Genomic DNA, 19433 nt, shown 5'->3' on the forward strand with positions numbered 1-19433 from the left:
AAACGTTCAAAAGCTTGCTGGCACTGGGGAGACCATTGCAGACGGGCTGAGGGGAGTGCGGCGCTAGCCCCCCTGTCCTTGGTACGCAACAGGGCAGTGAGGGGAAGCGCAACTTGGGCAAAGTTGGGAATGAAATTCCGGTAAAAGTTGGCAAACCCCAAAAACTGTTGAAGTTGGCGGCGGGTAGTGGGGGTTTCCCAGTCCCGCACCGCCTGGACCTTGGCGGGGTCCATTTCCAACCCTTGGTGGGAAATCACATACCCCAGAAATGTAATAGAAGGTTGGTGGAATTCACACTTGGACACCTTAGCATACAGTTTGTGCTCCCGCAGCCGCTGGAGCACTTCTCGCACTAGGCGCACATGTTCTTCCATGGTCTCAGAGTAAATAAGAATGTCATCGAGAAATACCACCACCCCCCGAAACAGTAAATCATGCAAAACTTCATTAATTAATTGCATAAAGACACTCGGAGCCCCCGAAAGTCCGAACGGCATGACCAGGTACTCAAACATCCCAAAACAACTGGAAAAGGCCGTTTTGGGTTCGTCTCCTTCTTTGATGCGAATGCGGTGGTAGGCTTCTACCAAGTCCAGTTTGGTGAAGATTCGGCCCTCCTTTAATTGTGCTAGAAGGTCAGGAATAAGAGGGAGGGGGTAAGCATTAGACTGGGTGACTGCGTTCAGTCTGCGAAAGTCAATACACAGTCTTAAATCTCCCGTCTTTTTCTTTACAAAGAAAGCTGGGGCTGAATAAGGAGCCTTGGAGGGGCGTATGAAACCCCTCGCCAGATTGACATCCAGATAGTCTCGCAATACAGTCTTTTCACTAGGGCTCATGGGGTAAACCTTTCCCTTAGACAGTTTGCCTTCCCCTACAATCTCGATGGCACAGTCCGTTTCTCTGTGGGGAGGCAGTTCGTCGCACTCTCTAACATCGAAAACATCAGTAAACTGCGAGTACTCAGAGGGTAATTGAGGAGAGACTGGGGCGGGGGACCCTACCAGTGCGGCGGCTGGAGTTCTGAGTACCCGTTCCTTGTCATGCAACCCACAGGGGTTTTCGGGGAAGGAAAGCACCCGTTTAACCCAATCAATGGAGGGATTGTGTCCCCTTAACCAGTTCATCCCTAACACCACAGGGGTTACAATAGGGGCGATGGTGAAATACAACCGTTCCCAATGTTCCCCCACGGACATAATCACGGCTGCAGTTCTGTGGGTCACAGGGCCCCGTTTAAAGTCACTCCCGTCCATTTGGGAAAAACGGAGGGGTCCCGGAAGCCGCTTGCGCCGGACACCCAACTTCTTGGCAGTTTCCTCATTTATCATGGTGCGGGCACACCCCGAGTCGACCAACGCGGGGACCTCTAACGGGGGACCCCCTTTGGGTAGGGACAGATGAACACGCACAAATACATTGTCCTCTTGGGCGCTTACCATCGGTGGAGCTCCTTGCACAACGATAGGGACGGTCTGCTGCGGAGCCCCCTCTACAGCAGACCGACGGCGTTTTTTGCCGGCTGTTCCCACTCTTCCTCCTCGCTGGAAGAGGGGGACGGGGTGGTGGCTTCCGGGGAGCCGTCCGAATCAAAGACGGTATTTGTAATCCGGGACCCCGATGGGACCGTAGAGTCGGATGCCCCATCCTGGGGGCGCGCGTGGAGAGCGGAGGGTGCGCCGGAGCGCCGGCTCAGTGGTCCACTTCTGCGGCGAGGCTGGCTGTCGGCGGCCGGTTTCGTCGGCTCGGCCTGGGTTTGGCGGGGGGGGGTCGGACGGCCTGAGCGAGAGGGGCATTGCGATGCAAAGTGACCCTTTCCCCCGCAGATCAGGCAGACGCCGGCCTCGAACCGCTTGCGGCGTTCCGCGGCCGAGAGACCCCCGCCACCCCCTTGCCGGAGTTCCCGGCCACGGTCACCTCGGGGCCTGGGGTCTCGCCCAAGCCGTTGCTTGGACAAGTTCAGGAGTTGTTTGCGATTCTCGATGTCAGCAGCATGGCGAACCCAACCTTCCACATCCGGGGGGTTCCCTTGCATGAAGGCCCAATGTTGGAGGTCTGGGTTGAGACCCTCCCTGAAACATTGTACCAAGGTAGCTTCACTCCAGTCCAGAATTCGGCTAGCCAGTGACTGGAACTCACTTGCATACTGCGCCACCGACTTAGTCCCTTGGCGCAGTTGCATCAGGGAGGCTTTAGCCCGCTCACCCAGAGTCGGGTCCTCAAAACGGTTTCGGAGTGCTACCATGAACTCGTCCAGGGTTCGCAGCACCGGCGAGCGGAGTTCATACTGCAACACCATCCAGGCAGCCGCCTCCCCTTGCAGTAAGGAAGCCACGTACTGCACCCGGGACTCCTCAGAAACGAAGGTTCGGCCTTGTTCCCGCATAAAAATGTCTACTTGGACCATAAAAAAGGTCAACTGGTCTCCCGACCCGTCATACGTGACTTTCAGGTCCCGACGGGCCGGGGGGGCAGGGGTTGCGGGCGGAACTACCGGCGCCCCGTCTGGGGGAGCACCGGCTGGAGGTTGCAACTTCAGCGCATCTAGGGTCGTGGCCATCTCACCCATTACGCGTTGCATGATCTCCATCTGCTCCTGCATAGCCCGGCGGTCTTCCTGCCACTGCTTTCGTTCTTCCTCCATGAGGGCCTCTTTGCGGGCCGGGTCCCCTTCGAGTCCCGTGCTGGGGAAGGCCAACCGGCGATCCTTCGCCGCAGTCCGCGAGAGCGACCAGCCCTTGGGAGAGTCCAGCCAATAAGTAAGCCCCCGGGGACGTCCGTCCCGATCTTGGTCGGGGGCGCGACCCTTCGGTTTCTTTGGCTTGGCTCCCTCCTCCTTCGGGTCCGGCTTCTCCGGCTCGTCCGGTTCCTTGGGGGCATCGGGGTTAGGGGTGGTGTCCTCGTCGGCTGACATTCTGTCCCAAGCGGTACAGCTGCAGTCCGAGAGGCAAGGACTTGCAACTTAATGTGAGAGATCCCCCTCTCTGAGTTTGCTTCTCCAAATCAGTTGCTCAGACGTTGATACAGAAACAATAGATTTATTGAAGCCTTCAGGAGATGAGACAGGCACAGGTAGAAAGTTGCAAGTGAGGGGCTATACGGGTTTACAGAATATATTGACTCCAGGGCACTGGGGCACTGGGGCTCACACTTATTGTTATGGGAAGTTACAAGCTTGGCATAATACAAAACATCAGACGGATCCCAGGAAGTCTGGTGCGGCTATCACACTTCCAAGGCCGCACCGGCCTGAGGGAGTACTGGCAGGAAGAACAGCGGGGGGGAAGATACATGGGCCATCAGGCCTGGCGCCTGAGACCAGAAGGTGTGAACTGCTTTTACGAGTTCACTGATAACACCGCAGGTGATGGAAAGCAGAGACACAAAGACAGAGACCCTCACAATATCCAGACATCATCTGATAATCAAATCAACATTCAAAATGCTGTGTCAGCCAACCTTGATTTCCCTCAGTGTTCTTGATGTGCTCTAGGTAAATGCCACAACTTCCCTCAAGATATACACATTGATTTTAAAAGAATATTTCCCCTTCTAAACAGCTCTTGGAGTGTAAGGTGACAACTTTGCGATTTTAAAGATTTTTTTTAAAAAAATTACGTCTGCTCCCCTCCCCCAGAGACCGAACACATCTTGCAAGGTCAAGAACGATGCCGAAATTCTGGCCCCTGGAATAATGGGTGAATGAAAGGATTGAGATGGATTGCAGAAGCTACAGCTCCACTGAGCTGTGGCGCGAACAAGGTGGGAATAAATGTTGGATGGGGCAGGGAGGGGATTGCCAGGTGAGAAGGGTGAATGGGAGTGGCAGATACTAAATGGAGTGGATGGCCTGTCAGGAGGGTTGAGTGTGTAGGCATGAAAGCTGGAGTGAAAGGCGACAGAGATATTGGGGCAAAGTGAGACTGCGGGAACGGGTGTATGCGAGTCAGGGAAAGATGGCTGCTGTGGGGATGTACCGCAGCCGAGAGAGCAAAACTTTGCAAAAAGGTATGATGGAGGGTGGCAACAGAGGCGTGGGGTGGAACAGGAACTGACTGAACTGATGGGGGTGCAGAGAAGGCAGCTGGTCCGGTGGCCGACAAAACCTTAAGATGCCTTGCCACAAGTTGTTTCTGCATATGCTGCTGGGCCTGCAGCTGAAGAAACCTGTATTTGTCTATCTCATCAGGGGAAAACGTTATAGGCTGTTGAGTTAACGAAGAAGAGATGCATTTGCTGTACAAGTCAGTCTTGTTTTCTGTTTCATTGTCTTTATGCATAGCACTGTCAGAGTAAGAGCTGAAATCCCCTTCCACTTGCATCAAGTTCAAGCTTGCATTGTGTTCTTCTTTGGTCTCTGTTGGATTCGGAACAACAGAATATTTATTAGAAGGAAAAGCACCAGGAAAATCATTTGGTACTGGGTCACAGCTTTGTAGAAAGGATTGCATTTCACCAGTTAAGAGATCTGACGGCTCGATTATTGCTGTGTCCTTTTCCATATCTGAGGCCTGATACCCAGCTCCTCTTTGAATTAAGTCTTTCAGGAGGCAATTACTGTAGTTAGCTGCAAGAGCCGCATTATTTATCACTGAAGCTTCAACTTGGTCTTTGTTTGCGCTGCTTTCCACTGTGCTGGCTTGACTGTTCCACACACTGGTTGCATTGATGTGGAGGGCATTCTCAGGCAAAGGTAACATTCCTTCATTATCCACTGAAGATACACATTTAGTGCCAGGTTGACTATGGCAGAGTTCGACACCACAAACATTTGAAAAGCTCTCCCCATTCTGAGTTTGCGCCTGGATTTTCTTTGATTTCACTTTTTCTAAAAGTAGCTTGGCAGTTAATGACTTCCGTTGCCCCACTGTTTCTTTTCCTGGGTGTTTGCTAGAGCAAATGCCAGCAGGCTGTGATGGGCAACTTATATTTCGGCAGTCATAGTGTGCAGAATCGGCTTTCCCTGATTCAGAGCCATAATAGTTTATCATATTCCTGTTGTGTTTGTTCCAATCACATATCGATTCTTTAGCAAGGGATCCTGAACTGCTGCCTCTTGATCTGGTGCAACTTGATGATCTTTCACTGCTTCCTGAATCTTGGGTGGAGGACCCTTTTGAGCTGCTGTAGCTTCTACACCTGCTGTGTTTACAGGCAGAATGTCTGTTTCGGCTTTGCTTTGATACTTCTCTATGTAGTAAATGCCTATATCTCGAATGTCTTTGATATTTTACTGCATGTCTCAGTGTACAGTTTCTAGATCTTTGACTTTTATTGTTGAAAAGGCAGACCTCATCTGCATCATCGGAAGATGAAATGCAATTGTGCTTTTTGTGTTTGTATTTCTGCCTTTCAACCGGCTTTTGTTTCCTTTTGCAACAAAAAGGCAAATGACTTCTGCTGTGATCACTCAATCTGTGACTAGAGTAGCAACTAGCAAAACTAGTTGCGCTGCTAACAGAGGTGTCTGAATAATTAGACTGCCTGTCAGAAGAGGACTTTTGTAAAGAAGAGAATTTCCAGCATCCAGCAAAATCCCCCTTCTCTTCACTTTCGAAGCACTCGCCAGTGGAAGCAAACTTGTAACCAAGAATGGCATCTTTTCCACTGTCACTTACGTCACTGCTGCATGAGACCAAATCCAGGTTGCTTTGTCTTTGGGAATAAATTAAATCACATTGTACACATTTTTGCTTCTTTATCCTAGACACCAAGGGATAAATGCAAATGTTTTCATCCTTTAGAGTTTGTTCACAGTTCTGCAAGTGGTGTGCTAAAGATTTCATGTTCATTTCTGTTTGGGGACCTGTTGCTCTTGTGTAATGCCTTTGTGAGCAATCGAGGTGACCAGGCACTTTAGGTATACTTTCATTCAAATCATCTGAAATATACTTTGGAGCACTTTGATTCATTTCATTCTCTATGTCTGGATCCAATTTTGGCTGGGACTTTCTGAGGCTTAGAGCTCTTGTCTTCTTTGGCTTCAAAGTCTGATTAACTTGTTCATCGGACAGTTGCTTGTTCTTGGTTAGACCTGAGGCTTCATTTCTATCTACGTCCATCATTACTGAGTGCTCGTTACAGTTTTCTAAGTTGACTTCATGATGTCCAATTTCTCTATGGGATAAGGAGAGTCTAAAATCAAAATATAATGGATTGCAACCATAGGAAACAGATGGTTCTGTTTTTGTAAACAAAATAAGTTCTGTGGGCCACCGTAAGGCGGTGCTGCCATCTTTACTCAGAACATGGAGAAAAGGTAATGCTTTGGACTTAATTTTATGAACCAGTGCATCTCCCCCAGGTGTTCCAGTGTTTTCATTTACCGTTTTCAAACAATCAGATGATCCAGTCTCTTTGAACATATAGGGATGGTAGTTTACCTCACATGAATGTTCTTGCTCCAATGAGCGTTGGGTTGAGAACTCAGAGACATGTTCTGCTAACAGGACATCACTGTGCTTATAAGTATTTTGCTGCATACAAACATTGCTAGTTTGGTATTGAGCTGGAACAACCATTTCTGAAGATTTCATCATCTCATTCAGTTCTCTTCCTTGATCCTTTATATATGGAGATCTGCAGCAACCCAAATCTGGAGAATGTAGATGCGTTTCCTCATGTTCTATGTTAGCATTATGATCCTTTTCTTTCAGCATTTTGCTTGTCACAGCTGGATTGCATGATGGTAGGCTATCTTTGTGATCTTGAAGTCTACTTAACCGTTTTTGTACAGTTGCTTTTCTCTCATCACTCATATGTATGCAAGTATGGTAGTCTTGAGGAATCTGTTTCTCTGTGTGCCTAGGTGATCCAGTGCAATCATATGCTTCTTCCAGGTTCTCGCTGAAAACAGATGCTGATGACTCTAGCTTCAAATGAACTTTTTTAGAGAAGGAGAAAGACACCCCTGTCCGATTACAGGCATTGGTGCCACAGGGAAATGCCGGCGAGACACGATTCCGAAGCAAATGGCATTTCTCCATGCAAGGCTGGTCCTTGCTTATTGCAAGATCTTGTTGTTTCTCTGAAGTACTGCTGGTGAGAATTTGTCCGGCTGCATTCTTGATCTTGTCCTCATGAACTAAGAGAAGTTCCTCTTGCAACTCCAGCTGCTTTTCTTCAGCCATTTGGGATGTTTTACACACTGGTTGGCATCCGGCAACACTAGGAATAAATAACATGATAAAATCAATTGATTTAAAAATGAATTTCAAATATTAAAGATATTTCTTTGACAAGTATGGATACAGACAGCTACACTGAAGCTATGAAATCCAACAGAAACCCTGCTAATGGGGCATTGGCGGTAATGCTCTGGAATTAAGTGGGATAACCCAGCTTTGATACAAACATGGCAGCAGCAACCCATTCTGATGGTGTACAAGATAATGAGTGATATTACTGCAGAAGGCTCAACACAGCCTGAAACAGTCTACTAAGATAGGTGCCATCACCATGGTACTTATGGCTTTCAAAAAATGGCCAGCATGAATGCAGTAGAAAAGCCAAACCAAAATGATGAATCACTGCAATATTGCTTGGACAATTGTCCCTCTCATATTGCATGGAATATGCTTCAGGAAGCAAAGTCATCTCAGCCTCACCATCACCAATATCACCGTTGTGGGAGGGTGTACATTCCTTATTTCATTGTTTTCCTTTGACGATCCATGCTAATGATAAAGGCTGTAGGTGACTTGCTTTGAAAGAGAAAGACCACCACCTTGATGACATGACACCATAGGCTGGGGATGGGGGTGGAAATAGTGCAGATCTGCAGGTGCAAAGTCGATACTCAAAAGCAAGTCTTGTCAAAAGTCGCATGTTCCCAGTGTAAGCTGACAGCTTGACATGTCACTGGATTGGGCAGTATATATTCAGAACATGTAAGTAACATATTTAAGGCTTGGACTCCATTCCTCTGAATGGGATCATGTGCCATGCCATGATACATAAGACTACTTCATTATGGCTGGCATGATTCTTAAAAGAAAGCATTTCCTTTGTTATCAACTTAGAGGTACTATCTGAGCAATTTTGCTTTGGGGCATTCTCTATTCATATCAGTGGTGCTTCAAGTATAGTGCTCGCCTAACTATAGATGAGTTTTATAGTTTGAAATACTACATCCCTCAAATCACTCGTGCAACAGTATTTTCATAGAACTCAATGACTACTTTGACATGACTTTTTCGTGAGTTGTAGGCAGAGCCCTTGATCCAAAACTCCTAATCTGTTCTAGTACACATATTGAGTTCCTTATAAGCACAGGCTTCCTGTTCACTGCAATGTATGAAGCAGCTCCATTTGGGCAATAGGAAAGCATGTTTGGAGGCATGCCTAATATTACAACGAATTGTAAGCTGTACATTTAAGGGAGATATACATGTACTAAAAACCTCTGGATTCAACTCTGTATGCCACACTATACACTGCAAGTGTTGTTCAGTATAGAAGTAATGATCAATTGAACAACCATGTGTGACTCCTCAACTTCAATTTTCTGTCATCTCCACATGCACCTAGCATGGCTACCAAAGGCAAAATTCATTGGCAATCAGAATAGACTGTAGTAGGCTTAGCAGACCAACGGTCTGGTCCAATACATTTATTTATTTAAAATATTTTACATGGCCTTTTCACCCGTAGGGTCCCAAGGTAGGGAATATGAATACATTTGTACAATTAAAACAGCCTTTAAAATAATATATAAAACAATTAAATAAAATCACATAAAAAGGCAACTTCTTGTGGGTATGTATCTGAATTAACTATATCTCATCCTTTAAAAGCAGGATGTTGCTATTTCACCCTGGAGGGAAGTACTTGAATAATTTGGAAATATGCAAACTAATGAAAACAAGGATTACTTGACTAAGTGTATTAAAATTAAGATTTTGTTCCCTTGTCCTAGTGCTTTTAAACAAATTGCCAAAAGCAGTAAACCAAGGTCAGATTTAATAAGGTAAAATTGTATTTTAATAATGCTTTAAACTTCTGAGTTAAACCAAAATGGAAGTTGGTTTCCATGAACATTTTTGTACCCTTGAAAAAGTCATCCCTTTCCAACAATTGGAAAGGAGCATGAAAGGTCATCCATTTGTAAACAAGGGAGAGTGTAAAACTATTGGCAAGACAAGTATACTGATGTTCTGCCTTTGGCACATTGCACTGATAGACAAAGAAACCACTATGCAGCAAGATAGGAAAACAGGGGAAGAAGTTCAAGGGTCCCTCTCCTTCCTCCATTCAGAGTCAAGTGCTGTGACATAATCACTAGCAGGACTGAGAATAACAGGTTGTAGCCTATGACTGCATTCCAGGGAGGGGTGGTGTAAGATATGGAATACAGATTCCATATCTAATACTGCTTGCTAATAGATTATGTTCTATGAAATGCTTCATTCAATGCTTATATGTCTGCTTCTAAGTCTACAGGAGCAAGAACTTCCATTTGCAGCTCTCCCTGTAATTTTCTGTATATTCGGCAACTTTAGACTGAAATTTCCTAACCCTGTTTAGAGACAGAGAATTGCTTGGAAGTGTGTCTGGGAGATGTGCGTGTAGCACAGGTAACATCTAGGACAAAGATCAATCTCCACACTCCCATTTCTTGAAACCAGACTGTCCTATGCCATCCTGATACACATGATAGACACTTGAATATCTCCATTCAATTGAAGGGAAGTGACTCTGAATCTGCAAAGACCATTGGAGCCTTGAAGCTGTCAACAAGGATCGAGCGAGAACTGGGCACACATGCAATTTTAGAGGCTAAGGGGAAGGGCTAAACAGGTTAAGGCACAAGAGAAGGGCCAGAGGCCTCAAAATGTCACCAGCCCTAAAAGGAGGGGCCAAAGACAGATTAGGCGGAGTTGTACTTTCCATCATCAATAGAGCTATCCTACTCAAGCAGATTGTGTGCCTTCCATCTTTATTGGAGCTTTCTCGCTTCAGCAGTCAAGTTGTGCAACAGCCAGTTGTTGCCTACCTGAACTTTGGGGTGAGTGTGTGCGGGAATGATGCTAGCCTAGGATGCACAAGTAGTTTCAGTAAAGCTTTATCTCATTTTAAAAGGATCCTTGCCTCAGGCTCTCTGTCTGTTCACTGCTGGATTCAAACCCACAGGCCCACAACTCTCCTCTAGGGTCTCTTCAAAGATGGAGTAGAAGAACCATGGAGAACAGGTACTATTTTGCATCTAACAGCCGCATACTGGTAGAAAAGGTACCAAAAAAAGCTTATGGAGAGAAATTTGGTGAGCATTTGAGTCCCCTTTTTGCACTGGAAACATCTGTCCCTGAAAATTTAGTACAACACTATTACAGGTAAGAGCAGAATGACAGAAAAGGTGTTAAAACACCAGCCTTCAGAAGCTAAGGAATTAATTCAGCATTTCCAGTTTTATGACTAGCAAAGCAAGAATGTTTAGCATCAAGGATAAAGAAAACAGTGGTTCAAAGAGCATGTAATATGACCTGTGCATGACGGAGAGCAGGAATCAGGGGCTGATGGGGAAAGAGGAGGAGCTTAGAATGTAATGCAACTCTTCCAAATGCCTACCATTCGGACTGCTTCCGCAGTTCAGCCAGCTGATGGAGGCGCTTGAGTGCTTTTTCCTGTTTCTTCTCATCTTTCCAGGATTTTGAAGCCACATTCCGAGCAAATTCCCTTTGCTTGAGCTCCTTTAGTCTCTGGGTGAGAAAGATAAAAGCGGAAGCATAAAAGATTATGAACCAATTTTTACCATGATTATGCATTTCTCTTCCCTGACATGATCGACACAACAGGCAAAAAAAAAAAAAAATCAAAGGGTTATTCAAAAGGAAGCCTGAAAATACAATTTTTGCATGATGCCAGACAAACCTAAAGGGACTACTTGAAAGGTTACATTGTGAACCAGAGTAGTTGGTGCATGCATATGTTTTTGGGGAGTTTCTTTTTTTCAGCAGCTGGAACCATGAAATCTCTGATCTGCATTTCTCAGTTGCTCAAGGTATTTGAGAAGACATTGCTTAAACTGAAACAATCACTGGCACATGCACACTATTTTCTATGTAGCATTGACGTCATAGGCAGTAGCAAGTAGATGTTCATCATAACCACTAGAGTAATTCAAGGAAATTGGTAGTAAGGAAGGCAGGAATCATATTTACTTAGGAAAAGAAGAAGAGTTGGTTTTTATACCCCACTTTTCTCTACCGAAAGGTATCTCAAAGTAGCTTACAAATTCCTTCGCTCCCCCGCCCCCAACAGGCACCTTGTGAGGTAGGTGAGGTTGAGAGAGTTCTGAGAGAATTGTGACTAGCCCAAGGTCACCCAGCAGGCTTCACGTGGAGGAGTAGGGGAACAAACCCGGTTCTCCAGATTAGAGTCTGCTGCTCTTAACCACTACATCACACTGGTTCTCTTGAGATTTGAGCTCTAGGAAATGGCCATTTTCCTTCAATAAAATCACTACCCAGAGTAACCAGAGGACGGAGAGACAGCAAACCTTTCCTATGAAATAAGAGACCCAAAGGTTGTAAAGAGAGTCTAATAGGTGGGCTGACTTCTGCCTTCACATACAAATTAAACTGTTACCAGATGATTGCATCAGCTGATATAAACGAAAAAGGGAAAACTTCAGGCAAAAAGGAGGGGGAGGCTTGATGAGAAGAATTTAAACAGTTGTACTCAGAAGCATTTTATTGAATATAATTTTTGGACCTGGTTATATACCTCAAGGAGCTAGCTCAATAAATCTCCAAGTGTTTCTTCAAACCACAGAAAAATGTCATGATCTGAAACCACCACGAAATGGGCATTTGTGAAATGGAGAATTTGTACACAAAATATACAATGGTAGCATTTGTCTGGAGAAACAATTACGCAAAGATGCTAAATGGACTTTTCATCCTAACAAGCGCTGCTGAACAATATCAGAATAATTACAACCATACATAAGGGCACTCAACCAAGATAGTGAGCCTGGGAATTAACAGACATTTAAGTGTGCAATTACCTTTTTCATGCCATTAGGTACCTAACTGGCTGGCTAAACTTAGTCACACGTGCCAAATTATGATTTATTTTACAGAAGTCTTGCATTTTGCTTTTAAAAATAAAAAATACCAAGGTATTTAGCTTGATCATGGGAGCTGGTACACTGGGCAAAGAAGTGTATAAGATTGGAGGCAGGGACTGTTGCACCCCCACAACCTGTATCATACCAATAGCTCACAGAGGATATTGCACAAACACAGATCACCAGTCAATGCCACTGGTGATCTGGATAGAAAAGTTTGGGAAGACACTGCCGGTCTCTGAGCATCTACAGAATGAAATTCCGAATTTTTTCAGAACCTCCCTTCCTGCCTCTCCTCTTTTCAAATTCCTAAAAAGTGGAAAAGAAATGGAGAAATTGGGTAAAGAGGAAATAAAATAATTTCTCTTAACAGCCCTAAGAAGAAGTCACACAGGTGTGATTGACCTTTCTCTTCCTACAACACAGGTGTGATTGACCTTTCTCTTTCTACAGCTCTAGGTCTAAGAGGGGCCAAGAATAGCAAGGGGCTGGTCAAGACTGTCAAGAGACAGCTCCCTTGAAAAACCTCAGCATAACCTCAGGCCAAGGTGACCAGAGTCCCTAGAATTTTGTTTCTGTAGTCTCTTCCCCTCCCAGAAGCCTTGACCGGAGTGAAGCAAACTCCAGCAACCCAGGCCATTGGAGTATTCATGCCCAGGGAAGATTCCCTTTTCGAGTTCGACTGTTTGACCCCCCCCCCACCTTCTGTAAACTAAGAATAGAGCTTCACCTGCCAGGCACAGCTCTTTAACCCCCTCTCCCCAGAACAACTTGTGTGTCTGCCACCAAGCCCTCCTCGCCCCGAGCAAGAACTGAGCAACGTCTTGTTTCTTGGCCTTTCAGATCATGCTCATATTCACAAGTAATTTTTTTTAAAAATAATCATACTAAGGATTACAGGGATTATTTTAAACATAAAAAGTCCAGGTTACATCTTGTTTTGTAAATTCCATTCCAAAGCTGGATGTCCATCTTTTCAGCAAAGATGGTGTATTGAGCATGCAGCAGCTGACAGAATTTTAAAATGACTTTTTTCTTTCTTTTTCTTAAATGGAAATAACTGTGGAATAATATAGTAGAACCAATAACATTATTTGTAAAATGAGTTCCAAATCCTAGCCATAACATGAGTATGATAAAGTTATTAAAAAGCATAACTGTGTGTGTGTATGTCTAAAGCATACAGTATTAGCCATCTAAGCAACTAGCAGAAAGAGCAGGGAGAGAATTTGCTTTCACCATGGTAACTGGCATTCTAAAAATAACTTTGAAAAGGCTATTACTTTTCAGGATTAAACATGTGAGAAAGGCAACTTTAAAATTAACTGATGCATTTCCGTTTGTTTTACAGAATCACAAAACAATATTGCTGTAAAATTACTTTGAAGTGGATTTAATCATGACGACGAGCTTTGTGCTAAATCTTACCTAGTAGCACACACACTTCTGTGATCCTTCACTGCTGGCTGCCAAGTAACCCTATCAATTTCCTTGAATTATTCCAGGTTTTCTGCACAGGGCACCATTGTCCCAATATTGGGTGGTATCCAGTGAAAGTTAAGTGCTTTTCAGTCCCATCAAAACAAGTGGTACAAAGAACTAGATCACACAGACCCAGATGTCTCCAACAAGCCATTCCTTGGCCCTCATACATTTTTTGTGTGTCGTCAAGTCACAGCTGACTTATGGCAACCTCGTTGGATTTTCAAGGCATGAGACGTTCGGAGGCGGTCTGCCATTGCCTGCTTCCATGTCATGACCCTGGAATTGCTTGGAGGTTCACCACCCAAATACTAACCAGGTCCAACCCTGCTTAGCTTCTGAGATCTGATGAGATCAGGTTAGCCTGGGGCTATCCAGGTCAGGGCTCCCTCATACATGGAGGCAGCTAAATCCAATTTAACAAACAGGAGTATGTTGCAGTGTTTGAAATGATCAGTTTTTTTGTTCTAAGTCTGTAAGGAAAAATCTAACCCCAGAAGTAATGTCAGCACTCTGGGTTTGCCCTGTGCTCCATTCCCTGGGCTACTGACCTCTAGTAAACTGGATCTTATTGTCCTGTTTGACGTGCAAGTTTAATCAACATATAGCTCATCAATTCCTTTGCTTTCCATGCACTGCCTCTCCAGTAGGCTAATAGCTTTGCTGATAATGTGATTGGAGGGTAGGGTGACTGAGCCAAACCCTACCTAATATCAGCAAGGATTACTTATGTGCTGTGTTCAGGTTTCTGATCAGTAGTGTTGCCAACATGCAAGTTTACAATAACATGTAATTAGGCAGTCATTTGAAAACTAACTTTTAAAAAAGGGTATCAAAAGGACACAGATTAGTACTGCCGTTCTAAACATTTCAACTCAAAAGTAAACCCCACTGAGTTCAACAGTACTTACCCCCAATTAAGTTTGCACAGGCATGCCATCCTAAAAGGGTCTACTCAGAATCCTACACAGTTCAACTCAAGGGGGCTTAAGCTTGCAATTATTTTACATTTTCTGCTTATGATCCAATTAGTTTCTAAATGGGGCTTTAACTATTTTAACGGTTCCTCGACAATATTGTTAGCTTTGATCTCTCTCTCTCTCTCTCTCTCTCTCTAAGTTAAAATATTATCTTTCGTTTACACGGTGGCATATATTTTTCCTATGTGCAACCTGCCTTGTAACCCTGAATCTGAATTATTTACCATTAGAAAGAAAGTGTGTTGAGTTTAAATACTAAAAGAGCACCACAATCCCCTTAAAATATGCATCAGCTCAGATTCAACATGCCGATAGTAGCTTTATATCTTTTTGGCTTAGGGGACCCAAAGTAATACCAAACATTATATTGAAAGACAAGGAGAAATAGGGCAGCTGAATCCTATTCAAGTTGCTCTTTCATTGCTGAAACAATATGTTACTGTTATTTGGGGTGTTATTGGTGTGGCTCAATGGAATAATCTTGTGCAGCTGTATGAACTTGGGAAATGATAATATGTTGAATGACAAACATTTCACAGACTTTGATTAAAACCATGTCCTATTTGTTTCCCTTGAACAGTAGATAAATACGGTTGCATATATATTGTTGTTCTGAACTTGTTTTTAAGGCAACATAGTACATGTTTTATTTTGACAACCCATTTTGTTGCTAACCAAAAGATAAATACTAACCTCACATTCAAAGATTCTGACTAGATGGATTCCTATGCAATTAGCACTACCTATTATATTTCTGCCCACCACTATGCTTCATCTACGCATGGTGTTAGATAATGCAGGGAAGTGACTACAGAAACCTGAAATTTGCTTGAAGGGTATTCTGGAAATCTGTATGATTGAGAAATAATGGAACCTACAATCCTATACCCTCTTCCTAGACTAGCACCATTAAATTTAGTAGAATTTCCTTCTGAAATGTCTTCTAAATATGCACAGAGTTATGCTGCATAGATGATAAAAACAAATGGGCAGCATTGCTGGATCCCTCAAACCTAGTCCATGCCTCATTTGACAGAAGGGGCCAGGGCAGATGAATCCATAGCTGCTAATGCCGTTAAACAAATGTGAGTTGACAAAAAGAGAATGGGACATAGGATTGGCCCAAAACATTAAGACCAACAATAACAATTTCCTCAGATATATCACAACCAGGAAGCCAGCTAGGGAGGGAGTTGAGCCTTTGTTTTACCCCCAGCCTCTCTTTGTAATCCCTATTGGGTATTTAACCAGGTCTAATGGATATTTATTTCTATGCATTTAAGGAGTGAGCTCTAACTCAAGAAATATTAAGCAGAAATAATGTTTTTACAGCTCATTCTTGAGAGGCGTTGCCTCCTAAAGAGGTTTCGGTGGTACCGAAACCTCTACCCGGCACAAAAAGACTGTGCAACCCTCATAGGATTGCATGGGAGAAACGGCGCACCAGGAGGCGTTCCAGAGCTGAAACGGCTCAGGAGGCTGAGTAATGTCAGCCCCTCCCCCCTCCCAGCACCGTTACGCCCCAGGAATGCCTCCCGGGGTGCTGTTACGCCCTGGGAATGCCTCCCGGCGCGCCGTCACGCCTCCCGGGTCGCCGCCGCGGCCTGTACCGGCAGACGGAGGCCGGTGGGAGGCTCCGGCGGCATCTGGGCCCAGCCCTCTGCCCTCGGTTACCCCAACAGGCGGGTTGGGGAAGATGCTGATAGCAGTTGGGACGTCAACTGTACAGTGCTGCGGCAAGACCTGAGGAATCTGTAATCAATAAAGTTGTGGCCTAATTCCTCCCAGAATGGTGTGTCTGTGTCATCCTTCTCTCTCCCGCACCCCCAGGGCTGGTCCCAGCTCCAGGCACAATTGTGTCCACCTGGTACTCATGTTAATTATAACTGTCCACATAGAATTCCACTTAAACTGGCCCACACATTCAGTTATGTAAGAGTGCCTTGGTTTTGCCAATTATTATCAACAAGATTATACGAAGACCATCTTAACTGGTTTGTAGATCAGATTGTTAATAACTTTTTTCAAATGGCGGTTGGGTGTGAGGATTTGCAAATTCAATGTGACAGCAGTTTCACATACACAGATTAAGGCTCAGCTGAAAAAATCCTAGCGTCTGAAGGCTCAGTGATGTCATCTGCATGCTGTCACTGAGAGTATAGCAACCATTAAACTGAGGGTTTAGCAACCATTATAAATTAATGTGGGCACATGGACCAAAGCACTTTTGTGAACTGATAGGAGCAAGAAGACACCTGGCATCACATTCATTTTCTAAGAGTTAATACTAACATCCGATGCTTAAACAGATCCTGAAAATTTCAATGCGAATTAGTCTGTGAATGCTTTCCCCCCCTTTATACATTTGAGGCGGAATGAAAGTATGTTAATTAATTTCCATCTCACATTGAGGATTAAACAAATAATCCTGTCTTCATAATGCTGCTGCCTTGAAAAGGCGCAAGCATGCATCATGCTTTTTTTTTATTAAAAAGGGGTTTTTAATGCTATAAGCATACCTTGAAGATTTACTGCTTATTTATATACAAGCATGATGATCAGCAAGATTCTTAAACACCATTGGACTCAATTATGCTGCTAAATTGCACTTATTAATCAGGTAGATGATAACAATTTATACTCAGAGTAGAGGAGGAAGGCATAAGCGAGTGCAGTAGATGGATTTACTGGGGCACAGGCTAGCTGTAAAAAGGGAAAACTAATCAGATGACAGAATCATCCGCTAGAGAAAACCAAGCAGCTGCTAGGGAAGCATTATCAGCTTTAAAGTTATGGCTAAATGAATAAAAATTAGGCGGCTGTTGACATTTCATTGTCAGAGCATTGTGGCAGTAGAACCCTGGACAGCCGTTCGAGGGCAACAGTCACAGCCAAAACAGCTCCTGCTTTGTATGTGATTATGAGTGCTGCTGATTGCCAGAATCTGACATTGCTACTCTGTATATACTTCTATTAAGCTCCATTCATAGAAAAACTGGCTGCAGTTCAATGTCATAAACACATCCTAGTTTGGTTCATGATGAAAGTGATCCAGGATTCCGGAGGTTCAGATGCTTCATTCCCTTTCTTGTTCCCTTTTCATTGTGGAGAACGAAAACTTCCTGAATGAAAAGCAATTTGTTGTGACATCTGGACACCCTAAAACTAGGTTCACTGAGGGTTTAGAACCTAGTTTGTAGCAAGAGAAAAACCACAGCTTGTTATTTCCCTCCATTTTAATGTCACAATCAACTGCAGTTTGTTCCAGTCTCTATATCACAGAGGGGGAAAGGAAGGAGTGCCTTAGTCTGGAGTTCTTTGCTTGAACCAGGGAAGGTTTTTTTTTAAATCACAGTCAAAGTTCATTTACTAAGGAATGAAAGGAGAATGTCCAATATTAACATATTATTTCTGGTTTAAATAAAACCTAAATAAAAATAATCCAGCTCTAGCTGGACAGCACTAGCCACTTAAATCCCAAACAAAGGATCTCCATTTTCTCTTTTAAATGTCAGTCTCTGAAACTGACACAAATGGCATGTTCCATAATCACAAAAAACAAGCAAAATTTCTCAGAAGGTTAACTGAAAGCAAAGGGAAAACTGAGATGGTTAGCTCTCAAGGTGCTCTAATTTCTTCCTTTGGGTGGACGCATATGGAAATTACAGACTGAATGAATGCTTTTAAAAACTCTTAGTTTGAGGGACTCATGCCAGGTCCTTGAAGGCACCAACTGAGTGTGACAGCTACACTGCTATGTAAGCAGAGATACTTTCATTTATGTAAAAAGCACATAATACAACTCGCGTAGGACTATCAGTTCAGAATGCATGTCTGGATCACATGTCGGATGCTTGCCCCGGCCTGAGTCCCACTGCTACCAATGGCTTGGTGAGCAGGACCACAGAAGTCAGGCAAAATGTCCAACATCATCCCCAGCCACATTCCCACAGGCCAGCTATCATGCAGGCCCAGAGCACCACAGGAGCCCAGAAGTACTATTTAGCTGGGCAGTCAGCAGTGATTTGATCTCCAGCAGCCCAAGGGTGAGGAGCAACATCAGGCTGATTCTCTCTCTATTGTGGATGCCCCGAGGATGACCAGAATGTACAGGGCACTAACCAATAGGAGAAAGAGGACCCAGGTGAGCTGCAACCCCTTCCTCTCCCAACTTTAAAATGGCAGAGGGCTAGGGATACTACTTGATCCTGAAACAGGGGATCCAGAGGGAACACAGGACTCAAGTCCCCTCAGTGACCTTGTGCCTTATTGCTAACCTCCACACATTGCCTACAGAAAGATCACAAATTAGAAGAATTCTAGACTAGCCTTTCATCAGATATTCTAACATTTTATTTTTAAAAAATCAAGGGATAGGATTCAGTCATATAATCCACCACCTGTATTCTGAAGTCATAATGCCCTAAGAAGGCTTTTCCATTTGTCTTATTTATGAAGATATATGTTGACTTTGTAAATTACTTACTACGCCTGGTTTTTTTAACCTAAAAAATTCCTTTTTACCAATAGACACTATTTTTTTTAAAATATTCATCCTGCCCTTTTCAATCCTTTCAGGTGGCATATATGGCTTTATCCCATTTCATCTTCACATCAGGTTTGTAAGGAAGGTTAGTTTTAGTGATGAGTACCTTGAAAAAAATCAGTATTTTTTGGATCCAGGTTCCTGGTATTCCTGGTAATTCCCAAATATTTCTGGGATTTTCAGGACCCATTTCGGGACCCATTTTCCAATATTCCTAAAAATCCCAGATACCTTCTGGACATATGAATATATTCAGAAAATACCGATAAGGTATTTTTCAGATATATATTCAGACCGGATATATCACAATGCACATCCCTTGTGAGTTTGAATTAATGTGATTAGCTCAAAGTCA

At 44.0% G+C, this 19433-nt stretch overlaps 1 protein-coding gene across 1 annotated transcript in view; it reads right to left on the reverse strand.

The window, feature by feature from the left end:
* Nucleotides 1-3659: 3659 nt before the first annotated feature.
* Nucleotides 3660-19433, reverse strand: part of ZNF804B (zinc finger protein 804B) — a 232411-nt gene continuing 216637 nt past the window's right edge. The window contains exons 3-4 of the mRNA XM_056857968.1: nt 10567-10697; nt 3660-7167 (exon numbers count right to left, since the gene is read on the reverse strand). Coding sequence (XP_056713946.1) covers nt 3660-7167; nt 10567-10697 — 3639 coding nt within the window. The remainder of the gene's footprint in view (nt 7168-10566; nt 10698-19433) is intronic.

Source organism: Euleptes europaea, chromosome 11 (genome assembly GCF_029931775.1).
Source record: "Euleptes europaea isolate rEulEur1 chromosome 11, rEulEur1.hap1, whole genome shotgun sequence".
Taxonomy (NCBI): domain Eukaryota; kingdom Metazoa; phylum Chordata; class Lepidosauria; order Squamata; family Sphaerodactylidae; genus Euleptes; species Euleptes europaea.